The 14,303-nt window shown below is 34.9% G+C and overlaps 1 protein-coding gene across 1 annotated transcript in view; it reads left to right on the top strand.

The window, feature by feature from the left end:
• Positions 1-13,759: 13,759 nt before the first annotated feature.
• LOC107460857 (protein NODULATION SIGNALING PATHWAY 2-like) overlaps positions 13,760-14,303 on the top strand; it is a 1,828-nt gene continuing 1,284 nt past the window's right edge. The window contains 2 exon segments of the mRNA XM_016079275.3: positions 13,760-14,289; positions 14,291-14,303. The exon segment at positions 14,291-14,303 is cut by the window's right edge and continues 1,284 nt beyond it. Of these exon segments, the coding sequence (XP_015934761.2) occupies positions 13,886-14,289; positions 14,291-14,303 (417 nt within the window). The 5' untranslated portion in view covers positions 13,760-13,885.

Below are 14,303 nucleotides of genomic sequence, written 5' to 3'. Positions count from 1 at the left end.
ATTTTGAATTTAGATCAGGTTTACTATCAGATTTATCGGCTGATTTATTCGCCAGTAATTTTGACGGTAATGTTCGGGCCAATTTTTCCTTTTTTTCCTTCAAATATTATCGACGAATTTACTGTCAGAAAATCTAATCTGACACTAACTTTTTTACCCGACAAATTTATTGTCATATCATCCGATAAACTCGTTGATAACATCCGACACTAGATCCGATGATAGTTAACATTTTTCTTGTAATGAATACGTGTTTTTCTTTCACTTCTCAGTTTTTCTTAATGGGAGTTGTAATTCTTCTTAACACTCTAGTGAGAAAAAGATGATTTAGCAGGTGGTTTTGGATTAGTTCAATGACTACTTTAGAATTAGATTCCATTATCAACTTTGAGATGCCTCTTTTCATGCCATCCATGATCGCTTGCACCTCAACCTCTAGAGCTGTTGCGTGGTTCATCTTATTCGCAAATCCATAAATCCAACCATCAACATTGTTTTTGAGCACTCTTACTTTACTGGCAGGTCTAGGATTGCCCCTCAAGGCACCATCAACGTTGAGTTTAGTCTAACCATTCGATGCGACTTTACAAGAGATCTCCCTATAGTTGTTTGGTCTATTTTGTGACGTAGGACTTCGTCGATTTCCCTCATAATTCTTCTTATTTTGGTTTCTTTTACTTCAATTGGGGGGAAGGGGAGTTAATGTTTGAATGGACATACTCATTCTTGTAGTTTCAAATGCTCCATCCCATAATCTAGGGGGTTCATGGGTCGGATGAAACTGGATTTGATATAACCCAAATCCGGACCGAAATATATACCGGGTCTATTTGTTAGATCCGAATCTGGCCCTAGACCCAATGAAACCTATACACTTTCGGGCCATAATTATACCGAGTAAAAACTGGGTGAAAACCGAATTGTTAATATTATATTACCTTGATACTTTCTTGTAAGCTAGCATGTGAAAATATCCAAATTTCTAATACTCCAACCATTATTTGACATGGTAAAATTCACTTAGAAAAATATCACAAGAACCAACCCATCTTTAAAATTAAAGCATAACCATAATCAATACTAATATTGTCTAATAACACTAAATTTTTAAATCAATACAAATAACATAATATTATGTCATTAGTCTAAAGTCTTATGCATTTTAAACATAAAACATTAATCTATAGTCTTATAATAACTAATAACACAAAATATTAAAGTTTACAATACTTAAATTTCACATAAAAATAGCTATCATCCATCACTAATAACACAAAATATTAATTGTGTACGATTACCAGGCCACTGGGTCGAGTTCGGGTGATCCGAGCTATGGCCCGAACCCCAAACCAAAATAATGATCAGGTTTATTTTTGAGACTCTTACCCGACTCTAAACCCGATGAAATCACACCAAATTAATCTCTAAAGTGTTCAGAGCCGAGTCGGGCCATATACACCCCTACCATAATCATGAAGCCATCCTTCCACTTCTTTCTTTCAAATCTTGCTCTAAATTTGTCTATATCAATGTTTCAATCTCCAAGCTGAAGAAGAGGTTGATTGCTTGAAGGTTCAGAGCTCGTATCCATAGTTAAGAGGCTCTAGGACAATCCTGAATAGCATGGAGGGGGTTTTATCTCCCACCATCACAAGCAGTGCATAAAGGGTTGTTACCTTGTCCCTAAGAGGCCATTTTAGATGTAGCTGGGAGACTATTACGAGTCACAGACCACCAAAAAATTTTGATTTGTTGTATGCCTTTTTAGTTCTAGATTTTTTTTAGTTCTCATAAGTGTGCTTATTATAAAATCCAAAAACCCTTTTGGATTGGGCTTCCAATACAACCTATCCTCTCCATCCTCGATGAGGAGACACGACCTTGCTAAGCTTGTTTACAATTGAGTTCGGGAGAAGATCTATAGTTGAGTTTTTAAAAATTCCAAGCCCCATCTTGTTTAACAAATTCGATCAGTGAGAAAAGGCTTCAATTTATAAATGACATTGCAAAGAGATAGGCTTGAATTGGTTTATGAATTCTGGTTTATCTATTTTTGGAATTAACACCAACAAAATTTCATTTAACATTCGCACTTTTCATGCCTTACCCAAACATCAGAGATCACTTGCTCTACTTCTTTATGAATTATTCTTCAATTGTGGTGGTAGAATATACTGGGAATTCCATCTTCGCCTAGGACTTTAAGACTTCCAATATTATAAATGGCTCTTTTAATTTTTTCTTCATCTGGGAATCTGTTGGCTTAGTCATTCATGTTGCACACCATTAGTGAGAAGGGTCTTGAGCACACAATTTTCTCTCGATCAGCCTTCTTCTTTTTTTTTTTTGGGGTTTCCCACAGTATCCTCCAACCCGATAGGCTAAGGACTAATCCGCTGCGGTACTAAACTCCATTTAAGGGTTGTACATTATCAAATTTCCAATAAAATTAAGGACTTTCAACACGGAAAAACAAAATAACTATAAAGAAGAGAGAAGTATGACAAGATTGGCTTGGGCATGGGAATAAGGAAGATGACGAGGACTCATCCAAAAACAAGATGGTTCCCCAACCCAACAACTTATAACAAAAACAAAGCCCATTTTATACCAAAAATTAAAGAAAACAGAACCCACTGGCCAGAACTTTCTGAGTTTCACAATATTAGATCAGTTAAATATGAGTGGAGTTTTTTTTCTTTAAATACTTTTCTAATTATGACAAAAAAAAGTTTTCTAATAAAAAAATTGTACCCAGCACACATAATAATAGATCATTTTATTTAGTAAACCAATATATATATATTTTTCGTAGTTTTCTAAAGATATAAACAGTTGGTCAAATATATTCTTTATTCTTATTTATGTTACATGAATTTAGATATTGTACTAAAACGAATTTAGGATATGAAAATTTTGAAAAAAGTATGGATATGGTGTAGATATATATAATTTATATAAATTTTAAACATTTTAAACTTAAGTGGTAATTTTAACTTAATAAAATATGTTTTATATAAATTTAAAATTAAAATAGTCTAAATAACCAATGGTGAATTAAAAATAAATATTTAAATAATCTAAAGAGTCAAAACTTAGCATTCTAAGATAAATATGTAATTAATTGTAGAATAAAAAGTTAAAAACTTCACCCAAAATAATGTAATTTTGAATTAATCTGAATAAGAAATATCTGATCTATATCCAAAAAGTATTCTTTCTTGGAATTTTTTGTTTTTTTCTTTTTTGTCCGATGCAACATATACCTTGTGAATAAAGCAGTTTCTCATCATTAGAATCAAATGTCTGATGATTATACAGGTAAAGGTGAAATGAAACACCACCACTCCACGCCATATGGTTATAATGTACATTACTTGTGTGCTTTAGGTAATTGTTGCTCGTAGAAATTTGGATCTACACATTTAACTTCACTACCTGCTTTTCAAGTATAGTCTTCTGTATATAGTTTTTCCTTTTTCTTCTTTTTCAGCAAATTTTCTAGAGCTAAGCAATATAATTTGCATGACAAAAGTTTCCCCTTACTTCTTGAGTAAGTACGTATTTCAGCCAAATTTTGATATCCATTTTAGATAGATCATCCAAATTTTGATATCCTTCTAGTTGCTTCTTTCCGTTCCATTTTTTATTTTTTATTATGTTGAATTGGTTGTTTATGATGTTATATGTATTCTTGAATTCAATAAATTTGTATGCCTTTCTTTTCTTTGGCCAAGAAACTTGCTTATTTTCCTTGTCAAAATTATATTGGATTTCTTATTATTAAGTGTTGATATCTGAAGAATTATTACTTTCATGCATATATATTACTTACATCTTCCAAATCTTTGAGCTATATTCTTCAGGTTTTCATCATGTGGTTAGTAGCTTTGGTTTAGATGTATCTTTGACAGACATAAAAATTTCTTATCATGAAATTGTACTTGAAAAGCATTTGACTCTTGCATAACTAACTGATTTGAATGGCGATTTAGCATGGCATAATTGGAGGTAAAACATTACTTAAAATATAGAACCTGACTGATAAATACAATAGAAGACCAACAAATGTGCCTAACAAAAAGCCTAATCAATTGTGCCAAGTGTCTCACTAATATTGGTTAGAGATTTTGTTAGAGAAATTTATCATTCTCCTATAGCATTTTTATGAACTCAAGATTATTTGCATGCTGAGAATTTAGTACTCAAGCAATTCACATATGATCTGTCTTATTCAACATATTTGCAATGTCTATTTTTTAGTAAAAAAAAATGTGTTCACATCCTCGTTGATATGCATACTTGGATTATTTCTTGTAGTCATAGTGAGCAAACTATGTTCAATGCCATAATAATAAATTAACAATTCAAGTTTTCAGCGAAATAAAATGCAACAAAAAAAAATTCAACCTGCAAAGAAGTAAAGAACAGTTTTATTGTGACTTGTGAACACAAACCACTAAAATGAACAATCACTAAACATGAGAGGCGAATCAGATTTAAGGCTTACCTAAAATCACTAAATAGGGGAGGCGAAGAGCGCAATAGGCAACAACAACCAACCATGAACACCGACAGTCAATGACACAGAATATCAACAACATTAAGTTAGTAACTTTTCAATACAGTCACAATTGCAGTCGAGAGCCAGAAAGGAAGACCTACACTCACAGGGGAACGGTGACAAGCCTTACGTGTCACGGTAATACAACTTTTCTTCTCCGATTTGGTGATTTCAGAATTCAGAGGGAATTCAGAGTTTAGAGGGAGGGAAAATGATAAATTGAATGAGGTGAAAACTAAAAAGACAGTTATAGATTGAGGAAAAATTGAGTTAATACTCAAATTGGCCCCTAAAATTTGTCCCCCGACTCAATTTAGTCCTCAAGGTTTTAATTGACTCTAATTGTACCCTGAAATTTTGCCCCGCGCCTCAATTTGGCCCTTTCATCATTTTCTGTCACCGGAGAACTAACCTAACTATTTTAAATGACACCTAGCAGTCTCAAAACGATGCCATTTTACTGTTCGCGCCGAAATCTTTAGAAACGACGTCGTTCACCTTAGAAAGGGATTAAATGAAAATCCAAACATTAACCACTTCAAAGGTGAAACCCAGTTGACCCTTTCTCTTCTTCCTCTTCCCCTCGTTTTCCTTTCCGTCAGAGAAGCACCATGGATATCGCAGTAATGGAGTTTTGAAGCTTTTCTTACTTGTTTCTACCCCATTGTGAAGATTAATTACTTGGGAGTCATCTTTTGAAAAATAGGTTAGTAACAAAATTGATGCTCTCAACTACCGTGCTCTGTTTTTCTCAACATGTTGGTTGTGGGTTGTTTTTCATTTTTTTTTTCGCTCTACTTCATCAGTGAAACTTTGGGAGAATGTGGTTGATTATGGTTGTTGATGATGATAGAGTTTTTGTATGTTAGAGTTTAATTTTTTTTGCATGTGTGTGGCTGTGATCAACTGAATCGTTCAATTCTTTGTCCGTTTGAATAATTTTTGATTCTTCATATTCTATTTTAAAATAATAATTTTACTCCTTCATATCCCATTTTAATTTAATTGTTGATTGGGTAATTTCTTGTAAAAATAAAGTATTTTCTGTGCTAAACATTGTCTGCATCAATGAACACACATGACAATTTTGCTTTCATGTGTTTCTTTGTTCCTTCTTGTACTATTGTTTACAAGAGTGCTGATATAGTAGAAAAGGAGTACTGCATTATGTAATGATCATAAGAAGAATATAATTTTGATAAAAGAATCCTACTTTTATACATGAACTTTAAAGGTGTGATTACTAGTTGGAATCTGCGAGGGAAGGATTGACTTGATGATTAAAGTGGAGTCTATTTTATTTCTCAAAAATCCTTCCCTTAAATTTTCTGCAAGAAGCTTGTGTTTATCCTAGTATGTGCTTCATTAACATTAGTTGACTTCAACTCTTTGCATATCAATTTGTTAAATGGAAGAATGTGCTCTTTTGGTAAAAATATTTGAAGAAGTTTGAGTAAATGGGGATTATACCGTATCTTTAACTTTCCTTCTTAATGTTCTAATTTGAATAGAGCTACCTGAGCTTTGGCTGCTGCTTCTCAACATTCTTCTCACCTCTTAGAGACACTCTTCGATTTGGGGAAATTGGAACTTCTAGGTTTTATTTGAAATTTTTAGGAGTTAAATTGATGCCTTCAAATATTTTGCTACGTCATCTAATTGCTAGGGTGCCAGGTGTCTACCGAAATTGCCAGGTCAGCTTTCCGGTGACGGAAAACGACGGAAGGGCCAAATTGAGGCGCGGGGCAAAATTTCAGGGTACAATTAGAGTCAATTAAAACCTTGAGGGCTAAATTGAGTCGGGGGTCAAATTTCAGGGGCCAATTTGAGTATGAACTTGAAAAAATTACTAGGGTAAACGATTCAAGAAGAATTTGTAGGGACATTTACTTTCTTCACTCCAGATTGGACTCTAAGGTTTGAATTGGTTGTAATTTGGGCCAAAAGAACTGCTTCTGGAGCTTTTTTGAAACTGGAACGCAACCTTGTCGAAAACTCGCGATTCCAGCGTTTGAGCGTGTTTCCTCGGCGATTCAGTAGGGACTTGCTTCCTAGAAGATGAGAAGCATAAATGAGACGGGAGGAGAAACAAAATCGCAAAATCGTGTGATTCTACGAGTAGAATCACGATTTTAACTACTTTGTCTAAAATTACTCATTTATTTTAACAATAATTAATGAACTTAACAAAAAAAATTGAATTATTTGAACTAATTTTTATTGTCATCTAACTATTTTTGTTAATTATGATGTTTGTAGACCTTATCTAAAATTTAGAATAACAAAATATTACTAGCACTGATCACTTCGATTCACGCACACCTGAATATCAGAGCAAACATTGCTAGAAGAGAGCCTTCTTCAACGTGCGACTGTACCATGGTAAAGTGAACCGCACTAGCTACGACATCATTATTAAGGAGAAGAAGAAAGAGAGATTCTTAAAAAAAAACGAACTAAGAAAAAAAAGGAACAAAAGTTGTAATGGTATGATGTTATGAATATATTAAAGTTTTATAAAATCAACCCATAGCTAACCTACTCCTTTGGTTTTTTTTTTTTCAATTAATTTTATAAATTGAGAGTAAGCTTACATTATTATGTAAATGTATGACGTAAAGTATTACTATTTATGAAACTTTGTGGACCAGGGTGTCGCTGGTAGTCGTTAATTTTAATTTTATAAGGAATATTAAGTACAAACTGTTGAAATGGTGAGTTTAAGAAAGATGAAGGGAAGTACTCCACAAAATTTAAAACAGAGGAGAGTATATTTACTGTCAAAATTCTATCATTCTTAAATTTATTTTTTGATTGTACACAAAAATCAAGTTCAATTTACCTTTCCTAACTAATAAATAGCAGCAATTTAATGAGTTGTATAACTAATTATCTAGTTTGCACTCTAATAAATTTATTCCCTAATCACTCACTAATAGAATCTGTCCATATCCGCAATTCCTAACTAATTAACTTGTTAACTATTATACATGACTTATTAGTTCACGTAACACCCCCTGTCAAACCAGAATCGGTGGCATTCATCATTTTGAATTTGCCACAACATTTTTGAAACATGTTAAGAGCTAATGCTTTGGTTAATATGTCAATTGTTTGGTTAAAATTGTGGTAATAGACACAACATGATTATTTGTTTTTGCCATTTATCTCTTACGACATGAAAATCTATTTCTATATATTTGGTTCTCTCGTGGAAGGCAGAGTTTGCCGCAATATGCAAGGCTAATTCGCTGTCATAATACATAGCAATTGGCTTTTGCAGTTTTACTTGCAAATTCTCTAAGATGTAAGTAATCCATTGTGCCTCTCTAGTGGCCATAGCAAGGGCCTTGTATTCTACTTCACATGATGATACTGCTACTGTACTTTATTTTTTGCTTTTCCAGGATATAATAGATGTACCTATAAAGAAGCCATGATCAGATACAGATCTTCTTGTGTTCGAATAGGTACTCCAACCGCTGTCTGAAAAATCGATTGGCTCCAAATCTATCTGAGATGAAAAGAATAGCCCCAATGCTGACTCATTCTTGAAATATCTAAGTACCCTTATAGCTGCCTCAAAGTGTTTATCAGTAGCGCACTCCAAAAATGGACTCAATCTTCCAACCGCATAATATATATGTGGCTTTGTATTAGTTAGATAGAGTAATTTTCCAATTAACCTTCTATATTCATATGTTGAGCTAAGCAGAGTTTCGATATTCTTTGTCAATTTGCTGGTGTAGTTCATTGGAGTTGAGATTGCCTTGGCTTTCATTAACCCGTAGTCTTGGAGTAGATCGATGCAATACTTCCTTTGACATATTGCAATTCCTCTCTTGCTTCGAACTACCTCCAATCCCAAAAAAAAAAAATGCAGGTCCCCAATGTCCTTAATCTTGAAGAGATCATGTAGATGTTGCTTGATAAACCGTATTTCACACATATCATCTCTAGCCAATATTAAATCATCTACATACACCGAAATGGCTATGAATTTGCCCTTGTTTGATTTGGTGAAAAAATTATAGTCATGCTGTGATTGAGAATATCCAGCTTGAAGTAGTGTGGTGCACAATTTCGTATTCCCTTATTTGCTGGCTTGTTTCAAGCCATAAAGAGAACGGTCCAATTTGCAAACCAAACTTGGTGAAGATAGTTGGAGACCTTGGGAAGGGTGCATATCCATGCTCACTGCACCATGTTGAAATGGTGAGTTCAAGGGAGATGAAAGGAAGAACTCCATAAAATTTGAAAAAAATGTCACAATTTTGTCACTCTTAAATTCATTTTTTGATTGCACAAAAAAATAAAGTTTAATTTACCTTTCTTAGTTAATAAATAGTAGCAACTTAATGAGCTGTATAACTAACTATTTAATTAGCACTCTAACAAACTTTTTCTCTAATCACTCACTAACAGAATTTGTTCATATCCCAACTCTTAACTAATTAACTTACTAACTATTATACATGACTCATTAGCTCACATAGAACCCAACTGAACCAAGTACTAAGTAAATATGTTGTAGGATATAATATGCAAAGTGAAAGCGATCAATTAGAACGACAACAATTTGCTGAAAATAACAGGTTTAAAAACTGTTTCACACATATAGCAGAAATTTGTTATTATCATTTGTGTAAATAAATAAAAAATAGTTATCATTTGAGCTAATAGTAATAGAATAATAAACTAAGTGATAGAAAATCTATACAACCAATAATTTTTTATTGAAAAATGCTAGGGGGCCAGTAATTTTAGTGTTTTGTAATCATCAATTGGCCATTAATAGTGTTTTTAATGGTGTGAGATTATATCTAATGGTGAGAGATTATATCTAATGGTGAGAGATCACTCACTTTTGTTTTGATGATTAAGTGCTAACCAAAAAACACAAAAGTTGCTGGCCTCTAGACTTTTCCTTTTTTATTTAACATATAAACAATAATCTCATTAATTAATTCTATCTTTCTTCTTCCATTATTAACTATCAATGCAAGTATGTTGGCTACATAATATTTCTATATTTTGATTACTAAACTGATCTGAGGACCATGTAGCAGCGTTTGATTATGTAAACTATACATACAAGATTAAAACAAAATTGAAAAAATAGATAAAAGTACACCTGAATTTTCACACGGAGTACAGATGTACTCCTCAATTTTTTAATGAGTCATTTGCACACATGAATATAAAATTTTGTTGTCAATTCTACCCTTCTGTAACCTGAGTAAATTTTTCGGCGGTAGTGAAGGCCAGGTGGCACAGTATTGTATGATGTGGCCAATTTGAGGTGACACTGTGGAAAATAAAAATATTTATTATGAAATTTGTTGATTTTTTTTTAAAAAAAAAAGAAAAAGTTTTACAAGTCTCTTCATTGTCTTCGTTTTCATATTTCAGTGTTGAATGAAAACATGCCCTAACAGAGAGTAAGCATAGTGAATTTCTGAGCACTTCGCAGTTCGTCATTTGCGTTACATTATGAAGGCAAAAGCAGTAGGGCAAGAAGCGTGGAAGTCCAAACGCAAACTTGTGCGAAGAAAGAGAGTTTAGAATCAGACGCGATCAAAAGGTAATGCTTCCATCCTTCACATGTATCTGTGTTATGATATGAAAATGCATCAATTTAGTTATTCTATAGTTTGATAGAGGAATTTTTGATAAATAGATGGCAAATCATATAACCTTTGTGTATCATCACAAGGGAAGATTGAGAGAAATATGAATGGGATTCTAAAATATGTTGGAAGGGAAGTTGCTATCCTAGGGTGAATGTGGAAACTCTAAATACATTTTTTATGGTGGGGTTATTTAAGGATTTGGGGTATGTCTTGTTCAAAGATTTTTACTGGGCTGAGAATGAGGTATCGAATGGTTTGCATTTAATTAGGCTTGACAGTGATGTAGTCCGAATGTATGAATTTGGTATTCAGAATGGAAGAATATGCCATATTTATTGGGATCATATTGTTGATTTACCTGAGAAAGTTGAAGTGGTAGACGTTGTAGATGATGAGCCATGTCCAACTACAGATACCGTTGAACAATGTACACCACAAGAAACCCCAAGAAGAAAAAGTAAGATGGCAATCCACAAAAAGCCTACCCCGAAAAAGTTATATGTTAAGAAGGCCAATAAGAAAAACGAAATCAACCAAAGTAATTGCAATGAAACTCAGAACCCAGCATCTCCCAATCCTTCTCCTACAACCCAACCAAAGTCTATCTGGATATATTGGAACGGTTGCTCCAAGACAATTAAGTAGGCTTGAGAGAGAAGGAGGAGAGCAACAAGTGGACTCCCACCTGGTCTGGAGACGATGATGAAGATATATATGAGGTTGAGAAGCATCCAACTAAAGTAATTGTTGATTTGGATAACCAGAAATGTACTTGCAGATTCTGACAGCTTACCGGCTTACCTTGTAGGCATGCTTGTGCTGCGCACTCGCTCTTAGAGGTCGCAAGCCAGATGAGCAGATCCACAACTGGCTTGGAATGCATGCATACAGCACAGCTTATCAAATGAATATTAATCCTGTGCCAAGCCGAGAATTCTAGGATAAAGCTGATGGCTACCCTCCTCTACCTCCCCACTATAAAAAGCCAATTGGAAGGCCCACCAAAAAAAAAAGAAGAGATAAGAATGAACAAAGACCAAACTCCAACCATCACAAACTTAAGAGAAATTATGGTGTAACTATATGTACAGGTATGACTGTAACCCAATAGTTAATGTTCTCACTTTAGTGACTATTAATTGACAATTTATAATTAGTTATACTCACTTAAACTTGTTTTTATAGTCCGGTCATAATAGCAGGACTTGTCAACAAAAGAAGGATGATACTCTGGATGAAGAAGTTGCTCTAGCAGTAGAGGCAGCAGCTGCAGCATCAAAATCACAAAACCAACCAGAACATGTAAGGTGGTAGCTCATATTAGAATAAACAAAATCTGAGTTACATGTTACTTTACCACCTGAGTTTGTTTTTTTTTTCCAGAACACTAGAGAGCCAACATCAGAAGTCAATGTTGCCCAGCCTCCATCTAACAACTCTGGTTCAAGTGTTAGGGTTCAGCCAATGGTCAGCTCTGAGACAATGAATGCTGTAAGTTCTTCTTTGAGAGAAAGGTTCCAGCAATTTATGCCCACACCAGGCCTGACCCGACAACCGATGAGTGGCCCAAATGCAAGTAGTCCAAGTGCAAAATGTGGTCCAGCTGCTAAAAATGTTCCAAGTGCAAAAGTGGTAAAAGGTGGCTCAGGTGCAAAGGGTGTAACCAGTACACAACCAATAGGTGGAAAAAAATCAGCAAGTAGAACTGGAACACTGGCTGCAACTCAAATTTAGTTCCTTTGGACAAAGAAATTTTTTGGCTTTGGTATTCTCATTTGGACCTACAGATTTCTGATTGGAGTTTAAAAAACTGTTGTTATCATTTAGGGCTATATTTATGGTATTGTAATTTAAACATGTACTCCTGTGATTTGGATTTAGCTGATTAATATTTTGATGTAGACATCTGTTTTGATGCTATAGGCATAGACATGTTTGCTATTTTGCAAGGTGAAACTATAGTTTGCTGTTTAAGCCTCTGACTTCATGACTTGTGTTTCAATTTGTTGTTAATGATAGATTATCATAGTTATGCTTACTTATTGTTCATAATGAATTAGATCTTCAGTTTGTTTTGTTGCACGGAATTGTACTAGAAATAAAATTGGACCAACTATTTGTATTAATAACCTTGAAAAAACCCTTTGTATTCAGATACTAGTGAAAATGAAATGGACAACACAGCCTTCTAGTTAGAGGGAATTACAACTACTGATTAAATGTCTTAATGAACAAACACAGAATACATATACTTATCCCTAAGCATACATACTGCATCCATTTTCTAATGTTCTGTAACTATTGATTAATTCCATCAATTGTCTCCAACATCTTCTTCATTTCTTCTTCTAGCTTCCAGTTGCTTTCTTCTGCAAATCTCCATTTGCTTTCTTCACTCTGCTCCTGAATTTCGCAATCTCTTCCAGCATCAACAACTTCATCAGCCCAAATGAAATAGTCACACCTCAATTCAACCTTCGCATCATGAATTCGACGACAATTTTAACCATTTTGCAGAAAATTAACATTTGTCATCATAAACAAAATCAGAATTCACATACCTCCCATAATGGACAACGAAGAAACAATCTTCCAGGGTTCCACTCTGTAGCAGACTCAAGCATCACTGCGTCAAGTCCATGCAGGCACTTGCCATTGTTGTAGTCAAACTTTTTCTTCTTCCTATTTTTTGGCGCAAAAGACGAGCCACCGCAACCACTGGCACAAACATGAGGTATATTCTTCCTTCGTTGAAACTGTGATATTTTCATACATTAGAGTTTACAAACCATTGTTACAACAGAAAGAACGAAGATGTACAAAGGAAAATGAAGAGGGTGAAGGAAGACTTTTTTTCCACGGGTTCATATGATTCGAAGAAACTAGAGAAGGAAGATGATGAATAATGATTTCATTATTCCTTTTTCTTATATTTATTTTAATAAATTTCATAATAAATATTTTTATTTTTCACAGTGTCACTTCAAATTGGCCACATCATACAATACCGTGCCACCTGGCCTCTACCATCGCCGAAAAATTTACTCAGGTCACGAAAGGATAGAATTGACAACGGAATTTTATATTCATATGTACAAATAACTCATTAAAAAATTGAGGAGTACATCTATATTCTGTGTAAAAATCCGGGTGTACTTTTATCTATTTTTCCAACAAAATTATATAGTTTGTACTTAATCTCCTATGAATGTAAATATAACAGTTATCCCCGATAACCAAGGGATTTGCTTGAAACATTTGAGGCGCAAATCAAAGTAGCAGTAGTGAAAATAATACGCTGATGCAGGGAGTCTTGGCTCTTTGGGAGCGAGACAGGAAATCCGGTATTTAATAATCCTTATGAAAGACAAAGTACATGAATATGTAAGTTTTTAATTTCAAACGACTCGGAGAACACATTAAATTATTCCAAACAACAAGGTGAAAGTACGAAGCTGGTCCTTGATCGATCTGGTTTAAATATACATATAGAACACTTGGCAAAGCATCCATCTTAATAATAGAGCATATATATATATATCAACTCTTTCATCATTCTCTCTCTCATTCACCCTATAAATCTCTCACACACACACTTCCACTACTGGCATCAGTTGTACGGCACAACTTGGTTCTCTACTTCTCTTTCTCCTTCTCTCTTTCTCTACCTTTAACTATCTTTGTCCCTATGGACATGGACATGGATGGCATCCCAGACAGCCTCGATTTCTCCGAACACAGCACCACCACACCCACGTCCGATGAGGACTGCAACTGGGATCATCTGTCCCCACTCGTCAACTGGGAGTCCTTCACCACCGACAACGACGACTTTCACAGCCTCGTCGGTTCCATCGTCGACGATGCGCGCGCCGCTGCCATCTTGAGCCAAGACCACGGCTACCTTGAGGAAGCCTCAAGCGCCGATGACGGCAGCGTCTCAGCAACAGAGGACAAAAGAGGCGGCGGCGAAGATCCCAAGGACTTGCGGCTGGTCCACCTCCTGATAGCGGCGGCGGAGGCACTCGCCAGCACCACCAAGAGCCGCGACCTGGCTCGAGTGATATTGGTTCGGCTCAAGGAGTTAGTGTCCTCCACCCAAGGCA

The sequence above is a fragment of the Arachis duranensis genome, chromosome 8, assembly GCF_000817695.3.
Source record: "Arachis duranensis cultivar V14167 chromosome 8, aradu.V14167.gnm2.J7QH, whole genome shotgun sequence".
NCBI lineage: Eukaryota > Viridiplantae > Streptophyta > Magnoliopsida > Fabales > Fabaceae > Arachis > Arachis duranensis.
Note: the sequence above shows the minus strand (reverse complement) of the source record. Positions and strands in the feature narration are given on the sequence as shown.